Here is a 21,363-nt window from a genome sequence, read left to right on the forward strand (position 1 = left end):
TTGACCTATTTCATCTTTCATAGTTTATTTTAATAGTTTAATACAAAAATTGTACTAAATGACAAATTTAAACCAAAATTTTGCTCAATATTTTTTATATTTCTTTACTGTATCTATTTCAGCTTTATTGCAGCTTTATTTCAATGAATGAAAATAATTTTTAATAGTTTATTTTTTAATACAATAATTTTTTACACAATAATTGTGTTAAATGACACATTTAAAGCTAAATTTTGCTCATTTGAAAGGATTGAGGAGACGTGGCGTCTCTGGCAGAAGTTTCTCGATGACTACTCTCAGTTTGAAGAGTGGCTCGTGTTGTCGGAGAAGACAGCCGCGCTGCCGAACTCTTCAGGTGTCCTTTACACTGTTGCCAAAGAGGAGCTCAAGAAATTTGAGGTAAGATCATCCAGACTGAATGAATGTAGTATTGTTGAACAGATTTGTGATATTAGCGCTCTGTGTTTCTGTAGACGTTCCAGCGGCAGGTGCATGAAAGTTTGACGCAGCTGGAGCTGATCAATAAACAGTATCAGCGACTGGCACGTGAGAATCGCACCGACTCGGCCTGTAGTCTGAGAGAAATGGCCTACAATGCCAACCAGCGCTGGGATAACCTGCAGAGACGAGTGTCTTCCGTCCTACGCAGGCTAAAGGTACAGAGCTCATTGATTCGTTTTCCACCAACATTTATACTCAGTTGATACTTAGACAGTCCAAAATGATCATTTTTGGAAATGAACCTTTCAGTCCATTTGGGTAAATCAGCAATTGCAAAACAAATAAATATATATTATAATAATATGAATGTTTTTATTATTATTATTAGATAAATGCAAGTGGGCTTTTACTTTGAATCTGATTTTTGAAGCATTTTTTATGTCCACCGCAGCACTTTATATATCAGAGGGAGGAGTTTGAGACGGCACGAGACTGTATCCTGGTCTGGCTGACAGAGATGGACCTGCAATTAACCAACATTGAGCATTTCTCAGAGTGTGACGTCCAGGCCAAAATCAAACAGCTGAGGGTACGTCTCTAGCCTTTATTACTGCATGTGTTCTCCATATCTCCTGTGTCGTTCACTTATGGTCACTTAGGTTTTCTTCTGCATCCAGGCGTTCCAGCAGGAGATCACTCTGAACACTGCCAAGATTGACCACATATTCCAGCAGGGTGAAGCTCTTCTGGAAAAGAGTGAGCCGATAGATGCTGCTGTGATCGAGGAAGAGCTTGAAGAACTGCAGCGTTACTGCCAAGAAGTGTTCGGACGTGTGGAACGCTACTACAAGAAACTTATACGATTACCGGTAATTTAATTACATCAAATGCTTTTTTTCTGACTGATATTGGAGTTCTCTTCCATTCTCTTCAATTTGTTATATTTTCAGATTTATTTATATGTACCTACCTACCTATTTATTTATTTATACATTAGTTTTTATATTTATTTATATGTTCCATTTTAATTTATATTTACCTTATTATTTATGACTTCCTTTATAAGTGTGTTAATTATTTACTTCATATTTATTTATTAATTCATTCATAATTTTTTTATTTTATTTTAATATTTATTTTTATTGACATTTTATTTATTTATGTTTACCTTTTTTGTTTGTTTGTTTATATTTACCAGTTTATTTATATTTATTTGTTTACATTTATTCATTTATTTATTTTCATATTTATATGTACCATTTATATTTACCTTTTTATTTATGACTACTATTTATATCTTTATATATTTATTCATTTATTTATTCGATTTTTCATATTTATTTTAATATTTACTTATATTTACCTTTTATTTGTTTACCTTATTCATTCATTCTATTTTATTTATATATTTATTTATTTTTCATATTTAAATATACCATTTTAATTTATATTGGCTTTTTTGTTTACTTTTTATTAATTCGTTCAGTCAGTCGTTTTATATGCAGATATTTTGTTTAGCAATTTTTTTTTTCCTATCAACTTTAATCAGTTTAGTCAAGGTTTCGATCCCAAAAACCACTGTGAATTCTTCTTCTTTATCCAGCTCACAGACGATGAACATGACGTCTCGTACTCGGACCGGGAGTTTGATCTGGACGAGCCTGCTGACGTGTCCAGCTATCCGTGGAGTGAGCGCCTGGGCGATGGTTTTCTGTCCCCTCTGCCCTCCTCCAGTCGCTCTGCATCAATGGCTGCTCCTCTACGGGCCGAACGCTCGGGCCGAGACACTCCAGCCAGCGTGGACTCCATCCCTCTGGAGTGGGACCACGATTACGACCTGAGCCGGGGTCTGGAGAGCGCCAGCAGAGCCTTGTCCTCCGAACCAGGAGATCAGGGAGAGGATGGATACCTGCAGGGCTCAGCGTCTGCCCTCTCAGGTCAGTGTGAGATCTTCAGTCCTATAAACAGATGAGAGAGAATGAGAGGGTGTAAGTGAAACCTAATGAAGGCCTGAAACTGGTGGCTGTAGCAGAAGATTTTAGTGTGGTTCAGCATTCAATCATGTTTGTATTGTATGCATGTATATGTTTCTTTCAGATGTAGTGATTCCAGAGAGTCCTGAGGCATATCTAAAACTTACTGAGCAAACTCTGAGGTCCAGCGCTGGTAGGCAACAGCAGTCAGAAATCTGAGACTCACTCACTAGTCTGTTGCCTGAGATTGTGATCTTTAGTTTCTACTCACAAACCGAATCAATGCACAGAGCCACGTGCTGCGACCATCGGCTGTATTTTCTAACCCTTCTCTTTTGATTTGTGTTGCTTCACACTGTGTGTTAACCTTAATAATCAGGTCTCCAGTGTTTGCATGTAGTGTCACAGGTTGATGCCCACTGAGTTCACTCTGGTGTTCGTTCTTGGTTTCTAATGCTTTTGGATTTGCCAAATCAACAGCATTACTCATAGTATTTTGCAATCAGAGAAATTTGTAAATTACAAAAAATCTAATTCTTTTAAAGGAAGAATTTTCCATCAAGGTCAAATTTTTATCCAAAATCCCCACCAAAAAAACATTTTTGGATTTTTAAATTATAAAGCAATTTTCCCCCAAAAATTGTCATTATTGTTAAACATCTGAATATTTTTGTAATTAGATTCACATTGCTGTACAGTACTGTAAAGTACAGTTTTTGTTGTTATAGTAAAAGATACTAATACAAGGATTTTGTTTAAATCTGTTTTAATGTTATTTATTCCATTATAGTATTAATTATTATTCTGAAGTAACTTTTTATTTTATTTTAAGTTTTCGTTTTAGTAGTTTAAGTTGTAGTCATTTTGCTATGTGTTTGTCATTTTATTAGTTTTTATTTAGCTTGAATTTATTTTTTGTTTTGGTCATTTTAATAATTTCAGTTTAGCTGTCAAGGCATCATTTCTTATTTTTAATTACATTAGGTTTTTCATTTAATATTTCCTTTTTATTTTATTTCAGCTTTATTTCAGTTGTTTTAAATAACAATAACAAAATTGGCTTAAATTAGCATTGCATATTTAAAAAAAAAACAACAATTTAAATTGGTTTTTGCATCAAAGAAATGAGAATGGAATATTCTCTTACACTAATAATAATTCTGTGGGAAAATATGTTTAATTGGCATGAAAATGTTAAAATTGCAAAAAAAAAAATTACAAACTCATACAAGAGACCATTCCAATATACTATGAAAATTAGGAATTATTTTCTAACTTAGAAGACGATCTTTGCCTGGATAAGTTACAAACATTTTTGTGCAATAGTGCAATATTAGAGTAGAGCAGTGCATATATTCACTCTGATTGTAAACTGCTTTGACTAATGATACATTTGATTAGAAGCACTCAGTATGTTTGACTAATGAGAAAGCAATCATGTGACGTTCATCTCTTGATCATGCACTGCATCAGGCCTGAGAAAGAGAAAACGGTTCCAAATGCAGCTTAGAGCAACTTCCCATTGTTCCTCCTCCATTGATAACTAATCTGATGTTCCTCTGCAGGTGATGCTGGATCACTGGAGACTCACATCAGACACCTGGATAAAGTTCTCAACACCAGCTGCTTCCACCTGCAGCAGACGGAGAACATCATACGCAGCCGGACTCCCACCGGCCCTGAGCTGGACGCCACCTACATGGGTTATGTGAGGAATAATCTACTGAACTCTATTAGGGGAACGCACTGTGGTTTGAAATAGAAAGCATTTGCTAAAGGAATTTAAACACTTGTTTGTTATATTTCATTTTCACAGATGCGTCTTCTTGAAGAATGTCGTGGCAGTATAGACGCAGTAAAGCGAGTGGGATTTGAGCTGAAAGAAGACGACGACAAGAGTTCAGGTTTCGTCAACCCCAACAGCTCAGAGTCCCAAACCTCAGGTACAAAACCATATAATATTCTGTGCCATGCACATAAATACATGCAATCTTAAAAGTTATCATTAAAATGAATGCTGATAGTATATATTAAGCCATAGTGTGTCATTATAAACATTATATGTGACCCTGGAGCACAAAACCAGTCTTAAGTCGCTGGGGTATATTTGTAGAAATAGCCAAAAATACACTGCATGGGTCAAAATTATCAATTTTTCTTTTATGCCAAAAATCATTAGGATATTAAGTAAAGATCATGTTCCATGAAGATATTTAGTAAAATTCTTACCATAAATATATCAAAACTTCATTTTTGATTAGTAATATGCATTGCTAAGAACTTCATTTTGACATGTTTAAAGGCGATTTTCGCAATATTTTTTTGCACCCTCAGATTCCAGATTTTCAAATAGTTGTATCTCGGTCAAATGTTGTCCTATTCTAACAAAGCATACATCAATGGAAATATTATTTATTCTCTTATTGTCTAAAGCTTATTGTCAATTAAAAATTGACACTTAAGACTGGTTACAATATATGTTGTGCAAAAGATTGGCTAGGAGGAAAGGTAGAATATGAAAGTTTCATAACAAATTTGAACTATTTTGAATGTTTTAAATAAAAAAAGAAGAATATTCAGTAGTAATATTGAGTGAGACTTGCATCTGATCATGAAGATGCAGATTTCATTATTATCAAGCTATTATCAAGTGGGAAAAACACTTTTCTTTAGAATAGCATGCATTTTATAATAGGAATATTTCATTGAGAAAAGAATAAATTATGGATTTAGATTTTCTTTTGTCTGGTGCATCATATAATGTTTATTTTTATTAATTTACAGCTACTGTACAGTGTGGCACAGATGCATTTGTGTGGTCTGTGTTGTGCAGGTGTGATCGAACGCTGGGAGCTGCTGCAGGCTCAGGCTCTCAGTAAAGAGATGCGCATGAAGCAGAACATGCAGCAGTGGCAGCAGTTCAACTCTGACCTGAACAGCATCTGCAGCTGGCTGGACCAGGCAGAAGAAGAGCTGGAGCAGCAGCGGGGACTGGACCTCAGCACGGACATACAGACCATCGAGCTACGCATCAAGAAATTCAAAGTCAGATGCTCCAGTGCTGTTAATCATAATTAAAACTATTTGTTACTAAGTGCTAAAATTACTCCAAACTGACACATTAAATCTATAGTATATAGCAGTGGTCACCACACTCGGTCCTGCAGAGTTTAGCTCCAAATTGACTCAATACACCTACCTTGAAGTTTCAAGTATACTAAGCAAGACCTTGATTAACTGGTTCAGGTGTGTTTGATTAGGGTTAGAGGGTCTTCCCTCCAGGAACAAGTTTGGTGACCCCTGGTATATAGCAATATTAAATTAGACACAATTATACATAATATACAGTGCCCTCCAAAAGTATTGGAACAGTAAAGACAAAATTGCTCTGTTGGCTGTGGAGTCAAGACATTTGCAAATATGATTAAAAGATGAATATGAGAGAAAACTACAGAATGTCACATTTTATTATTAGCTGTGTCAACACATACATGTTTTACCAAATAAAAAGAACAGCACTTTTAGAGTTCATCCCACTCATTGATGTGAGCATAAGTATTGGGACAGTTGAACATAAGGCAGATATAAAAGATTAAAAGCTATTATTTAGTTGCAGATCCCTTGCACACAATCACAGCAGTGAGTCTGTGACCCATAGACATCACCAGACTCTTGCTCTCATCCTTTGAAAGACTTTTCCCAGTCTTTAATGCAGCCAATTCCAATTGTTGCTTGTTTTGGGGAGTTTCTGCCTTTACTCTCCTCTTCAGCTGGTGAAATTCATGTTCAATCAGATTTAAATCTGGAGATTGACTTGGGCAATCTAAGACTTTCCATTTCTTTGCCCTTATAAATTCCTTGACTGAACTGGCAGGGTGTTTTGGGTCATTGTTCTGATGCAATATGAAGCACTTCCCAATGAATCTGGTGGCATTTTCTTGAATATTGTTAGGAAAGATGGTTTTGTACCCTTCCAAATTAGTTCAGCTACTGTCATCATACATTAAGTCATCAGTAAAGTTGCGAGGGCCTGTTCCAGAGACAGCCATGCATGCCCATGCCATGACACCACCTCCACCATGCTTTACAGATGAGGCTGTATGCTTGGGATCATTTGCAGTTCCCGTTTTTTCTACACATTTTTGCTTTCCCATCACTTAGATAAAGGTTCATCTTTGTCTCATCGGTCCATAAACACAGTTCCAAAACTCTTCTGGCTCACCTTTGTGCTTTTTTGCAAACTCTAATCTTGCCTTTCTATTTTTGGTGCTGGTCAGAGGTTTGCATCTTGCTGTGTAGCATCTGTAATTCTGTGTCAAAGTCTCCTGAGGACAGTAGATTGTCAGAGCATCACCCCAGCTTTCTGGAAGTTGTTGGTGATTTTACAGACACGTCTTTTAGGGTTCATTTTCACAGCTTTTATGATTTGTCTGTCATCAGCTACAGTTGTTTTCTCAGCCGATCAGGTCGTTGTTGGTTGCTGGTGTCGCTGGTGGTTTCCAAACTCTTGATTTCTCCATGCCCTTTGTTTTTGCTAGAGCTCTAATTGACTTCCTCTTTTCTTTTAGCATCCAAATTGCTTGCTTTTCTCTCAAAGTCAGCTCCCTCATCTTCATCCTGGTTTGTGTGTGTCATCATCGAATGCAGGATTCAGAATGCAGAAGTAATGGATATAACTGATACGACACATTCCCTGCTTTTAATATCTGAAGAATTAATGCAACAGAACACAGCTGATCACTTAGAAAGACCTGTGAGGCTACTGATCCAATACTTATGCTCACATCAGATAGAGGGATGAAACTCTAAAAGTGCTGAACTTCTTAGCTGGTAAAACATATGTGTTGAATCACCCAATAATAAAACGTGACATTCTGTAGTTTTGTCTCATATTCATCTTTTAATCATATTTGTAAATTTCTTGACTCCACAGCCAACAGAGCAATTTTGTCTTTACTGTTCCTGTTTTTGGAGGGCACTGTATATAAAAATGACAGAAACGCATAACAAAATTGCTAAAACTTAAACTAAAATCTTCTTGTTTTCTTGTTTTTTTCGTTATCCATCATAAACTTAAGAAACTTAAATGAAATTAACTAAAACTATTCAAAATAATTTTCAGTAATTGAAATAAAATTAAATATAAATATTGAAAATCCTTAATACTGAAAATCCTAAACTTAAAATCTTAAACTTGAAATCCTAAATTTAAAAAACTTAATTAGAAATGTTGCCTTACTAGATCTAAAACTAAAATAAAAATCAATAAAATTTATATAGAAATACAAAAAATAATAATAATGAGAAAAAAACTGATTATTAAAACCTAAACTAAAAATTATAAAAAATGAAAGCTAAATATTAATAAATAATGTAAACGTATATAGAAAATACTAAAATAATACTGCCATGATATTCTTTGAACTACTGTTATTGTTTGAAAGGGTTAACGTTTTCTTTGTTTTATTGTTTGTTGGTTGTCAAACTAAATTAAACTGTCTACTGAAACTAAATCTGAAATATATGAATATGAAATATAAATAGAAGTTGAAAAACTTAAATGAAAATGAGAAATGTTGCTTTTGCAACTAACTGAAATAAATGAGTTTAAGTTAAAATACTAAAGTTACTAAAACTGAAATAGAAATCAATCCAAGCTAAATAGAAATATTAAAATACCAAAAAAATAACAAAAATGACAGAAACACATACAAAATTACTGACAATAAATTAAAATCTGAAAATATAAAAATAAAAGGTAATTCAAAGTTTTAAGAAGTACTGTAATAGTAATAATACTAAAATAACACTAATTCCATGATATACCTTTGAACCACTGTTATCGTTTTTTTTTTTTTTGTTGTTTTGTTGTTTGTTGGTTGTCCAGCTTGTGTATTATTGTATTGTGGCATTGACGCCTTTCTCTGTTGACCCGTGACTCCACGCAGGAGCTGCAGAAGGCTCTGGATAAGCGCAAGGCCATCGTGCTGTCCATTAACCTCTGCAGTGCTGAGTTTGTGCAGTCGGACAGCGAGGAGGCGCGAGACCTGCAGCGACGGCTGAAGGAGATGAATAACCGCTGGGAGCGTCTCAGCAGCTCTCTGGACGAGTGGAGGAACGCGCTCCAGCACGCGCTCATGCAGTGCCAGGTAAGAAACTGTTATCGGAAGATACTCATTCAGAAATTCTGCTTTCATCAGTGGTGAGGGGTTCCTCAAATCCCAGACCTTTTCCTAATCTTCAGGACTTCCATGAGATGAGTCATGGTCTGCTTCTGTGGCTGGAGAACATCGATCGCAGGAGGAATGAGATCGTCCCGATTGACCACACTCAGGACAACGATACCCTACAGGAGCATCACAAAACGCTTCTGGTAAATGATTTCTGTTTTCTGTTCGTACAGCATTTGGGTAACAACTTGCATGGCTTGTTTTGATTAAACACTGATTGTTCCGCAGCAAATCCGCCGGGAGCTGCTGGACACGCAGTTGAAAGTGGCGTCCCTGCAGGACATGTCCCTTCAGCTGCTGGTCCACTCGGAGGGCAGTGACTGCCTGGAAGCCAAAGAGAAGGTGCATGTGATCGGGAACCGTCTCAAGCTGTTGCTGAAGGAGGTGATGAGAGACATCAGAGAGCTGCAGAAGACCCTGGACATCAGCAGCAGTCAGCAGGTGAGTTACTGACCGCCAGCATTGTCACAAAAAAACACTGATGCACACAGTTTACTAAAATAATATTAGTGCCTGTAAATGAATGAATTAATTAAAATAAACATTTCCAAATCAGTGGTTCTCAACCAGAGGGAGGATAGGCCACAGGATGACTTAAAATGATTTCAATTATCATTATGGATACAAATAATATTCTTATTAGTATTACCGGTAATATATTAAAACAATCGTAAACGTCATTTAAAAAAAAAAAATGCAATCAAAAAATATAAACATTCTTATTCCCCCTCAATTTATTTAGCTTTTATTGCGCAAAATACCATTCTTTAAACTTGAAATGCATGGATTATATATTATAGATGGTCTAATGTTATATTATATATTATACTATTCAGATATTGTGATAGAAGCCATAAAGGTTAAAAAACACTTTTGTAAATGAATGATTGATGTGCTATTTTAGAATCATTGCAATCTTTTTTTGTTTTGTTTTTATTAAGATTTTGAAATAGTTTTTATTTTATACTTTCTGTTTACATTTTATTTTAGTTAGTTTTATTGATGTTTATTCTTTATGTCTATATAGTTAGCAAGTTTTATTTAGTTGTAGTTATTTTAATACATCAAGTTGAAACTAAATGAAAATGAGAAATTTAAATAAGTTTTTTTTTATATTTTATATTATTTCAGTTAAAGTTCATTTTATATCAAGTAACAAAAAAGTTTTTTTTATGGTTTTAGTTAGCTATAGTAACCCTGATGTGTAGTCCTAAACTTAATCCCGTTTTACGTCTAATTGATGTTTTCTCACACTGTCTTTCTCCAACCCTCCTCATCACACACAATCTCTGTAGGACCTGTCATCTTGGTCGTCTGCTGATGAATTGGACACTTCCGGTTCCCTGAGCCCCGTGTCTGGACGCAGCACTCCCAGTCGCCAGCGATCGGTAACACATCACCCTCATGTTCTGTTGAGCCCTTCAGAGATCAGTGTTTGCTTGTCACTTTGAGCCTTTGATAGTTTGACACTTGAATGTCCCTGGAACTTGGCCTCCAAAAACACACTTGACACGTTATTAGTATATTGCTCAGAGTTCCTCCAAAACTCAAGACCTTCCCAGCATGCTCTCCTCTAATGCAAGAGCTGAATCAGAACTGGAGATGTGATTCGTCCCTGTTGTGTTTCTACATCCTATTGATTGATCCAAGTGCGTTTTACATCCTTTAAACAACTAGTTACACCCGTATCACACCCCTAAATTCTGGCTTGGTTTGTTCCTCCACTCATTTCCAACATTCATGTTTATTCTAGATTCCCACTCTGTAGTCATCAAGGAATACTGGTTCTATGAAAAAAAAACATGTCCAGATCATATTGAACCTCAAAATTTAGCATAAAGATAATGAAGCTTTTTTGGTCCATTAACATTTTAATGATTATAATTATTATAAACATTGTAATAAATATTTAAATTCTAATAATTCTAATAATTACAATTATTAGCTTGTCATGCTATTTAATTTTTGTTTGTAATATTTATAATATAATACTATAATATATACACACACACACACACATACAGTATATATATATATATATATATATATACTGTATGTGTGTATATATATATATATATATGTATACATACAAACACACACTATATATATATATATATATATATATATATATATATATATATATATATATATATATATATATATATATATATATATATATATATATATATATATATATATATATATATATATATATATTTCAAATTTTATAATGCAAGATTTTTCCTGGGTGGCTTTTATGTAAAACACAATTTCCAGGGTAAAATATGACCTGTGACATGTTCTTGGCAGATTTTGAGATTCACTCTCAGAAAACAGATGAAATGTCTGCAATGAGCTTAACTTCCTCAAAGCCCTTTAAAAGCTTTTACATATTGAAGGATCCTTTGTTGGCAAGGTGGTTTTTCTGAGAAGGGTGTCATGAAGAACCAGTTTCTTTGTCTTCATAGAAGTGCTGTCACTCCCTCATTTGATTTTCTTGGTGCTCTTCTTTTTTTGGGGGTTCTTTCATCAGTAGCTTTGTCTTTATTTGCCTGGACTGAAACATTCTTTCTTTCTTTTACCCCCCTGTTCATTGCAAACAGCCACGGGGCAAAAGTAGTCTGTCACAGCCCGGAGCCTGTGTGAGCAGTCCACTTCACAGGTACCTTTCTCCTGGTTTCTAGAACACTTGGAAGATAATGGAACTCAACCCATGACCTGACCGTAGGCCCCTAGCACTAATGGCTCTGGGTTGACCCCTAAGTGGACAGTGTCCTATAATCCTGACAGACCACGCTTGCAGTGGCCCAGCGATGCAGAAATATTACCAAGCTACAGGCTCATGCTGATGACTTCCATCATCTTCTGTGATTCTAGACACTGCTCAGGTTAGGGAGCTGAGATAGACACTACTAAGGGAGCTCATGCACCAGACCAAAAGCGAGCTTGTTTTCTATATTTGTCGGCTGTAAATATGGATACGCTAGGCTGCTTGCTGCTGAGCCGTTCATTTTTCTTGTCTATTCAGCAAGCGTCTGCAATGAACAATCTTGCAAACTTTCTCTTTTTCTCTCTCTGGTGTGTCACATCTGCTCTTTCACCGACTAATCATCTTCTTCCTCCTCCAATCTTCCATCCGTGCAGTTTAATGACATGCTAGAGAAACGTGACAGTGCGTTACAGAGACTCAGTGTCAGGACTCTTTACCGGTGGGACTGTTCTGCCCTGTTGAAAAAAAAGCATATGCTGGTTAGGTTTGTTTCGAAGCATGGCTGCTGGTTTGAGCTGGTTTAAGCTGGTTCTTAGCTGGTCATGTGCTGGTCCTAAGCAACTAGCTCCTGCTCAGGACCAGCTTAAACCAGCTCAAACCAGCAGCCATGCTTCAAAACATACCTAACCAGCAAATGCTGTTTTTTTCAACAGGGTGATAGGAGCAAAAAATCTGATTTCCCATGTGTCAGCATGGGTTATGGTGAAATTACAAGAAGATTTTTGTTATTATCAAATAAGTTTAATAATGATAATATGTCCTTTTAAAACAAGATAATTGAAAGGAGCAGCAAAATCTGGTTTACCATGATATGTCAGCATTAACGATGGTTATTCACACATTTTTTGTAGTGGATCAAAGAAAAATTATATAAAAAAATATTTTTTTAATGATAAAATAATTAAGTTTAATAATAATTAAGATTTTATAGTTTATAAGATTTATATATGTTATAGTTAAGATAATTGTTTATTTTAAAACTATTGTGTCATAAGTATAAATAATGCCAGTGTGTCCCTTTTAAAGATACATATTCACAATATAATTATAAAAAATTAGAATTGTTTATAATTACGATAAGTCTGTTGTCCCATTAATATAAGAAGTAATTCCATTATGTCCCCTTTAAGGATGTGCATTCACAATAGAATAACCTAATTATTTTATAATAAAACATGGTTATTTATTAAAGTTTTTAAGTCATTTGTTATATTTAAGTATAAGATAATTATAGAAAGTCATGGAGGTGAGCAAATGATGACAGAATTTTCATTTTCAGGTGAACTATCCCTTTTTTATTATAAAAGAATTGAAAATGGATTATTTCAAGATCACCACAGGATAATTATTTATATAACATGAATAAATATTTAACTCAAAATAATATAAAAAGGAGAATGGTGAAAAAAGAGAAACAGAATGATGGAAGATGAAATAATATTGTTTTATATTTTGGAGACTTTTCTTAGAAGAAGATCTATACAGTATTAAACTACAGTAAAGATGAGTAACTCATGACTGTTTGTATCACTTTCTAATGATTATTGATTCAAGGAAGCCAGATTAAATCATTAGTACATCGTCATTTGTATCTAAAGCGACTGATTATTCCAGTCAGCTTGTCTGGTGTATCCAAGGTGTAAGTATCTTGCACAATGTCATTCGCTCATGAATTGCATCTTGTTGGGTTTGAACATACAGCATTTTAGTTTTTCCAGCATATTTTTTCACCATTAGGCAAACTATATATTAAGGAAAACTCTTTGCCTTCAACTGAGAACTGTTGAGCCGTGTTTTTCCTGTTAGCATGCTCTCTGTTTAACAGCGCTTTAACAAAAAAGGCATATTTATAAAGACAAAAACTCTCTTAAAATGGCCCTTTTGCTTTTAAATGCTACTGAAGACTTCAAACTAACTCTATCTGTGTCAAGCTTGGGCAGCTAATGTGTTCCCAAATGTCATATAACAGTGTTAGGCAAAGATAAATATGTACAAGAAATATGCGTAAAGAAATTATTCCATCCAATAAACATGAAAGCCTATTTACATTCTTAAAAATAAAGGTTCCGAAAGGGGATTTTCATAGTGGTGCAACAGAAGAACCATATTTGGTTCCACAAAGAACCTTTTATCCACTACAAAGAACCTTTTGTGGAATGAAAATGTTCCATGGATGTTAAAGGGTCTTCATGGAATCATCAATGAACAATATCCAGTGAACCTTTAATTTTAAGAGTGTAGAGAGAAACTCTCTTGTGAAGCCTTTTGTGAATCTACCATGCCCATTTCTTTAGCTACAGCTAGGAATAGCTAGATAACCAATGTCATTTCTCTCATTCACCTAGTTTTACATCTAAGCGTTTCCACCTGTTGTGCCGTCTCATGTATAGCAGGTCGCGCAACGCCGCTGGATCCGGTTCCTCCCATTCTGACGAGGAAGAACCACCATCCTGGTGGAAAACCTTCCTGAAGCGTGTCCTCTGGGCCGCACTGCCGCTGCAGATCTTCCTGCTGCTGCTGCTGGTGGTGGTGGCCTGTCTTGTGCCTACGTCTGACGACTACACCTGTGCCCAACTCAACAACTTCGCCCGCTCCTTCCACCCAATGCTCAGATACACCAACGGGCCTCCACCTATGTGAGCTCGGCAGCTCAGCGTCGGGTTTCCCTCTAAATTGACAACTGCTGTTGAGTTTGGCAGCCATTATCGTGTCCTTGTACAGCAAATACAGCTGCTAATTTTACATTATGTCACTGAGTCTCGTGTAGATGTTAGAACGAAGCCTATTGCACTGAAAACGGCTGTCAGACAAGTGTCATTAGTACTACTGATGTTCTTCCATGTTTGATATGAAGAAGGAAACTAAAGCGTAGGATATTAACTCTACACTGCGAGTTAATCAGGTCTAAAGGCCTTTTTTAATCATGGAAAGATCAAGTTTATTGGGAAAAAACTGAAAGGTGTTGGGTTGCTTGTATCAAATGAATAACTTGTAAAAAAGTGAAGATAAAAATTGATGAACTCTATATTGCAATTATTTTTTATATGTATTTTTGGCATGTGGTCATCCTTTGGTTTTAAAACAGTCGTTGATTTTATTGGATTAGTCATTTTTGATCTTAACTAACCTGCTGTCATATTCAAGGTAACTGTGTCATGAATATACTTTACTGTATGTATAAGAAAATGATATTTATGTATGTACAGTTTGCTAAGGCCTAAGAAACCTTCGCAATGAAAATACACCTATGATATACACATAACCTGCTAAGTATTTTTCATTACAATTAAAGACTGAATGACCATCATTTGTTTAATTGTGAATCATAATTGTTTTCTTACCTATTTTCTGATGGAGTCGCTGTTTAAACACTGAAATGATTTGCTCGCAATTAGTGCTGTCAAGCGATTCATTGCGATTAATCGCTTCCAAAATAAAAGTTTTTGTTTACATAATATATGTGTGTATACTGTGTATATTTATTATGCATATATATATAAATAAACATGCATATACTGTATATATTTAAGAAAAATTTAGTTTATATATTAAATATATTTACATATATAATATAAATGTATATACATGTAAATATTTTCAAAATATATACTGTATGTGTTTGTATTTATATATACATAAATATACACCGTGCACATACATATATTCTTATGTAAACAAAAACTTTTATTTTGAATGTGATTAATCGCGATTAATCGTAATATTTACAGGCTTGTATTACCCAGTTATCAGGGAACATTTTCAGAACTTGACTAGGTTCTCTGTTATTAATGAACATTCTTTCAGTAACATTAATAGAATGTTCATTTAAAATGATCTGGTCTTTAATAACATTCTGAAAATGATTTTTATACATTGTATTTATACAGAGAACATTCAAAGGTAACTTCCCATGTTTGCAAAATGATACAATGGAATGTTCTCTTAGTGTTTCAAATTTTAAAACAATAGAAGTTTTGAATGTTCTTTTGAATATTCAAAAACAACATTTCTGTATCTTAATGGGAACATTAGCTAAACATCCTTAGAGCACGTTTTTGTTAGCTGGGTAAACAAATCAAATCATTGCATTATCCCAGATGAAACTGGGTGGAGTCTCATTCATCACAACGAACATGGTCAACATCTCTTAATATTTAGCGAAATACTTGCCATTAAGATGATGCATGCATAAAATTTGTTTATTTTGTCACAATACATGGTTGCTTTTTAATTACTATCAATAGTAGGAGGTGCTTTTTGTTTCCAGAATGGTGCAGTTACAGAAAGCAGATAAATCTGTTGCTTAAACGTTATTATTATCCCCGGGGGGCGCTGGGGTGTCCGAGGTTGTACTGGAGGGAGCTGGCAGAGCCTGGGGTTGGAACTCATGAGAATGAGCGACGTTTATGGAGGAAACTGGAGCTTCCCAGATCCGAGGAGCGTGACACTGGTGTAGGTGAGCAGGACAGTGACGTGACTGAAGCAGAACCTCCAGCCTTCTGAGAACTTCATAATTTGAGACGCAACCTGTGCAGTCAACGCCTAACATCTGAGACACCACCGTGTTAAAGTCCAGCAGCTGCAATGTAGGAACATACTAGTTAGTTTTAACAAAGTTAATCCATTTCCTGTTCATATATATGTACTTGGGGTGAGTAAGATTTTTTAAAAACATATTAATACTTTAATTGAGCGAGTATGTATTTAATAGAACAAAAGTGTCAGTAAAGACAATGTTACAAAAGATTTCTATTTCAAATAAATGGTGTTTGAACTTTTTATTTTTCATCAAAGAATCATGGGGGAAACGCATTACGGTTTCCACAAAAATATAAAGCAGCACAGCTGTTTTCAACATTGATAATAATAAGAAATGTTTCTTGTGAAACACATCAGCATGGAAATAAATTATATTTTAAAATATATTAACATGGAAGACAGTTCTCTTAAACTGTAATAATATTTCACAGTATTACTATATTTACTGTCATTTTTGATCAAATAAATACAGCCTTGATGATCATAAGAGACTTCTTTTAAAAACATTTTAAAAAAATCTTATGGACTGCAAACTCTTGAACGGTAGTGTATTTTTTAGCATCACACTCTGTACCTGTTTCTCGGTGTGAGTGAGATCTGCTATAGCACTAGACTGAGTGTCCAGCAGTCTCTGGGCTTGCTGAATCTCTTCTCTGGCTCTGTGTTCCTGGTTTTTCAGCTCTGACGTGATGGTGGTCAGTTTCTTCTCAGTCTTTACCTTGTTCTTCTCAAGCTTTCCCAGGTTCTTACTCTGCTCCTCTATGGTTTGGTTTTGTTCCATCACTTTGATCTTGTTGCACCAAAGACAGCAGACTCTAAGCACTTATAAGCATCGCCACACTCTACATGTGAAACAGCACTTTTACAGATGGCATGAAATAAAAATTCACCCTATTTTCTAAATGCATTGTGAACAATTTCATTTGTGCATGTTTCATCGTTGATGTGTTTTGACCTTGTAATTCATAAGGAAAATTTCACAACTAGATCTTTCATCACGACTTTAAGGGTCGAAATTAGAACCATTTATGTTCATGCATTTGGCAGATGCTTTAATCCAAAGCAATTTGCCTTGTATTCACAGTTGTATTCGCTACTTTTTATCAGTATGGATGACTCAAATGCATGATTTTACTGTTGCAAATTGGATGCTCTACAAACTACATGAATCATCTATATGCTTTAAAGATCCAGAAACCAAAACACTGATCTAAATAATCTATTTTATTATTCATAGAAACTTATTGTCATATAACTCAAGAACCATTTACAGTAAAAATGGTGTATATTTACAGAGTCACATTTGTGTTTTTAAATTTAAAAAATGGTCTTCGTTTGGTATTTTATGCTGAAATGACTCTTTTTGGTGAGGGTCTGTGGGCCAGGCCTCGTCCCTGTACCTTGAGCTCATTGGTGTGGGACAGCTGGGCTTTCAGCTCGGTGTTGGAGAAGCGTAAGGTGCTCAGCTCCGCCTGCAGTCGATCCACACGCTTCTGGAGCTTCTTACAGGCCAAACTAGCGTCATCTTTCTCCACCGCCAGAGCTGAGCGGCTCCTCTTCTCCTCCTCCAGCTGGACCATCTTCCTCCTCAGCAGCTCCAGGTGAAGCTCTTTACTTTCTGAACGCTCCTTATGTTCTTTAAGCTGCAGCCATTGATGGAAATGATAAAGCAGTTAATCAAATAATAATATAAACAATAGGTAGGAATGTTGTATGGTTTATATTTAAGAATTTCCTTTAGATTTTATGTTGAAACTTTTTTGCATTTTTACACTGATTTTACATTGAATACATTTAAAATAAATGAGAAGTATAATAAATAAATGAATAGTATATGAAAAAATCTAATATAACAAATGAAGAATTTGTTTTGTTTAAAATTAAATTAAATGTGTTTGTTTTTAAATACATTTCTAATAAAATTATTACCAGTACAAAAATAGAACATTTTTTAAATAAATTTTAAAGGGGTCATCGGATGCGAAATTCACTTTACAAGTTGTTTGAACATAAATGTGTGTTGGAAGTGTGTATACACATCCATCCTATAATGATAAAAATCCACCCAATGTTTTTTTTTTTTAAATCCCCTTTCTCAAATCAGGCTGTTCTGAGATTCCTGTCAGGATGACGTAGTTCTGTACAGGCCCCTCCCATGATAGTTGATCGACAAGGCCGTCTTACCTTAGACCCACCCTGAATGAACTGAGAGCTGTCCGCCATTGTGTCGACTCTGGTGCAGGGGAAGACAAGAATGTCTCAGATTAAGTGATTGAGGTGTTTTTTTTGTTGGATGTAATAATGAACATAGCAGTCGTCATTTACTCCCGACATCTGAGCCGCTGAAGACGCAGAGGATTAACGTTTTTATGAATCTTTGCAAATTGCCTTTCCTAATAACATGCTAGTTAGCCAGTTACAGTACTGCTCCTCACTCCATGGAAGAGGGGGGCGGGGCGAGCAGAGCTCATTAGCATTTAAAGCAACATGGACTAAAAAAACGGCTTGATGAAAACAGCGCTAATTTTGACAGGGTAAAGAAGGTGTTTTTTTACACTACCATTGAGAAATTATAACCCAAGTATGTTATAGACCCTAAAGAATCATATCAACTTGTGGAAAATTGGCATCCAATGACACCTTTAAGAAAAATCCTTGAACTTTGTATTAAAATCTGACTAAATTGGCCAATAATTTGTAAATCTGTAACAATTTGCATTTTACCATTTAAAAAAAGTTTTTGATATCACTTACGGACATTTGCATTAAAATGTGTTTGTAAGTCTGTAACAATTATTTTTCATTTCTGCACTATTTTTGATTTTTATTTGACTATTTCTAAAACGTTTTTTTCAAGATAAATTATGATAAAATAGGGCATTAATCTGTAAACCTGTAACAATTATTGTATATTTGGAAAGGTTATGCACCAAAACACTGAACTAAATTCATTCCTGTCCTCTTTGACATGTCAGCACCTTTCTCTGAAGGCTGTAGATTTGTGTCTTGGTCTCCAGTAAAGCTGTCCCTTCCTGTCTGCTCAGCTGTTCAACTCGTGTAAGAACGGCCTCGAGTCTCATATCAAATCCCAGTTCAGCAGCAACATGATCCACTTTCAGCTTCTCCGAGAGCTGCTCCACAAACCGCAGGTACTACCGAGACAGAAGACAGGTCATTTTAGGACATTTATGATACATTCTAATTATGTTCTAATTCCAAATGATACAGAGTGGCTAGAAAGGTTTTACAGTTTATACAGTAACAGGCTTTGGCAGTATAAATCCAGTTCCTCACATGCTGTTTGTCCTGATTCAGTCCATCTTTCCAGACTCCAGCTGTCAGCAGCTCGTCCTCCAGACTCTTGATTCTGTCCAGCAGCTCCTGTTCTCTCCGTTCTGAGCTGCTCTGATGCTCTTTGTGTCTGAACAACTGCTCTTCCACCTCCGCCAGCCTGCCTTCCATCTCCAGCTGAGACTAGAGCACACAGAAAGAACAGGAGTGAAAAAATAGGAACGCAATCTATATTATAATAATATGAGATGCAAACATTACCTTTTGTGCACTTTTCTCCCTGCTGAACAAGGCCGTAAGTGCCTTCAATAGCTCACTTTCTGTGTGTTGAAGAGGACGAGACTCATCCTCCAGCAGAGCTTCCACATTCTTCATGAAGGCCTCATGGTGGCTGTGAGACACCTGAGCTTCATTCTGGCAGCAGTGGAGTTTATTTTGCAGATCTTGAGAGAGATTCTCATAGTGGCGACAGCGCTGCTGTGCAGACGCCAGCGCCAGTTCAGACTCCTGCAGGGAGGTTTTGAGGCTCTGGTTCTCCCTCTCCAAACTTAGTTTCTTCAGGGAGATTATATCCAATTCCTAACAAAACAATGTAAGATTATGTCTTGTATTATCCTTTAATCATTAGAAGAAAACACATGATTCCTGTCTTCCTCTGAGCCATATTACTATCAATTACTGAACTATTGAACTATACAGTATTAAAGTATAAGAAATGAAAAATATTTGAGGAATTTTCTTTACTATTGACATTAGTTTTGCTTGTTGATTTCTAAAATGGTATTTAATTGCATTATTGATCTGTAGGATACCTGTCTGCTAGAGTTCAGCTCATTGGCTCTTGATGCTGACAGCGACTGTTCATGTTCTACATCAGTCGCCAGTCTCTTGACTGTTTCTCTGCTGGCTTTACACTCCACCTCGTACAACTTCACACTCTCCTCTAAAGCACAAATGCAGTTCTTCAGTCGGTCTCTCTCCCTGAAACAGGCGTCCACCTTATCATAGAGAGATTTGTCAGAGATTGTGAGAATATTGGTTAAAAGCATATGTGAAAACACTCACCACGGATATGATATAATCCATAGGATCCGCCTTTCCTGACACATTTACAGAGACTTTGTTTGCTACTGCTGATATAAACTCATCAGATCTTCTCTGGCTCTCAGCAGCTTCCTGTTTTGCCTTGTTGCATTCTGCAAAATACTGTCTGCAAATATGTGATGGCAGTAAGAAAATCTATGCAATAAAATCACATAAAGATGATGCTTTGACTGACTAGTTTATAATAAGCCTTAGTATTATGTACACTACCAGTCAAAATGTGCATGGTAATATAGAAATAATAAAAAATCATGTTCTATTTTTATTAAAAAAATTAAATTAAATTTAAAATGTAAAACAAAAAAATATATTATTATTTTTTTTTTATTATTCAATTATTAATAAATAATGTTAAAGTTTAAACAATACTGTTTTTTAAAAAAAGCATCCCAGAATGGATCTCATGACTTTAGAGAGGTGCAAGATAATTTACTGATATCAAATATAGAACATTTTATAATTATAAAAAAAGAGAAATTCTAGGTGTGTGCAAACTTTTGACTAGTAGTGTGAAGTAAATGCTCACTTTGATTTAATATCAAGTTCCATGATTTTCCCCTTGATCTCCTCATTCTCTTTTGTAAGTGTCTGTATTCTCATGTCCATGAAGCTTTTGGAGGAGGTGATGGAGAGCATCTCCTGCTCGGTGTTGTAGTTGCGTTCTCTGAGCGAGCTGATGAGAGATTCCTGTCTCGCTTCTATCTCTTTATGTCGATCTACAGCATCCCTTAAGTTTTTCAGAGTCTCTTCCTGAGATGCAACTTTGGATTGGCTTTCCAAGAGCTGTTAAAAGCATGTAAGTCATTTCACATAAAGAATGTGCATCCAAAACACCACAAATGACCAGTGAATATAGGGACCTGTGATTGGAGTTTGTTGTATTTGGTCTGCAGGACGGCCAGCTCCTCACGTGCCGTCTCAGTGGCCTGTTTATAGTGTGTGAGGTGCTGCTGGATAACAGACTCCTCCATTGCTAAACCTGAATGCTGACAGACAGAACCTGATGTATCCATAG

At 35.6% G+C, this 21,363-nt stretch overlaps 2 protein-coding genes across 9 annotated transcripts in view; one reads left to right on the forward strand and one right to left on the reverse strand.

Annotated features, from left to right (window-relative positions):
* The window catches only part of LOC306850736 (nesprin-1-like), a gene marked incomplete at its 5' end in the record, with an annotated part of 105,341 nt that extends 90,620 nt beyond the window's left edge, over positions 1–14,721 (forward strand). For 3 of the 8 annotated variants that reach the window (XM_079386574.1, XM_079386567.1, XM_079386572.1), the window contains 15 exons: positions 249–399; positions 474–656; positions 893–1,030; positions 1,119–1,310; positions 2,045–2,378; positions 2,539–2,607; positions 3,980–4,122; positions 4,231–4,357; positions 5,248–5,459; positions 8,363–8,563; positions 8,659–8,787; positions 8,873–9,085; positions 9,940–10,032; positions 11,248–11,306; positions 13,805–14,721. In XM_079386574.1, coding sequence (XP_079242700.1) covers positions 249–399; positions 474–656; positions 893–1,030; positions 1,119–1,310; positions 2,045–2,378; positions 2,539–2,607; positions 3,980–4,122; positions 4,231–4,357; positions 5,248–5,459; positions 8,363–8,563; positions 8,659–8,787; positions 8,873–9,085; positions 9,940–10,032; positions 11,248–11,306; positions 13,805–14,054 — 2,494 coding nt within the window. In that variant the 3' untranslated portion in view covers positions 14,055–14,721. The remainder of the gene's footprint in view (positions 1–248; positions 400–473; positions 657–892; positions 1,031–1,118; positions 1,311–2,044; positions 2,379–2,538; positions 2,608–3,979; positions 4,123–4,230; positions 4,358–5,247; positions 5,460–8,362; positions 8,564–8,658; positions 8,788–8,872; positions 9,086–9,939; positions 10,033–11,247; positions 11,307–13,804) is intronic. The other 5 variants (XM_079386569.1, XM_079386573.1, XM_079386568.1 and 2 more) reach the window with 4 other exon arrangements.
* Positions 14,722–15,717: 996 nt separating this feature from the next.
* Positions 15,718–21,319, reverse strand: ccdc170 (coiled-coil domain containing 170; the record flags this gene model as incomplete). Its single annotated transcript, XM_079386110.1, has 10 exons — positions 15,718–15,993; positions 16,528–16,743; positions 17,354–17,596; positions 18,932–19,105; positions 19,248–19,427; positions 19,506–19,823; positions 20,057–20,242; positions 20,310–20,454; positions 20,875–21,131; positions 21,209–21,319. The coding sequence occupies 10 exons, from the start codon at positions 21,317–21,319 to the stop codon at positions 15,718–15,720; spliced, it is 2,106 nt and encodes a 701-aa protein (XP_079242236.1).
* Positions 21,320–21,363: the final 44 nt, after the last annotated feature.

Source organism: Barbus barbus (genome assembly GCF_936440315.1).
Source record: "Barbus barbus genome assembly, chromosome: 30".
Taxonomy (NCBI): domain Eukaryota; kingdom Metazoa; phylum Chordata; class Actinopteri; order Cypriniformes; family Cyprinidae; genus Barbus; species Barbus barbus.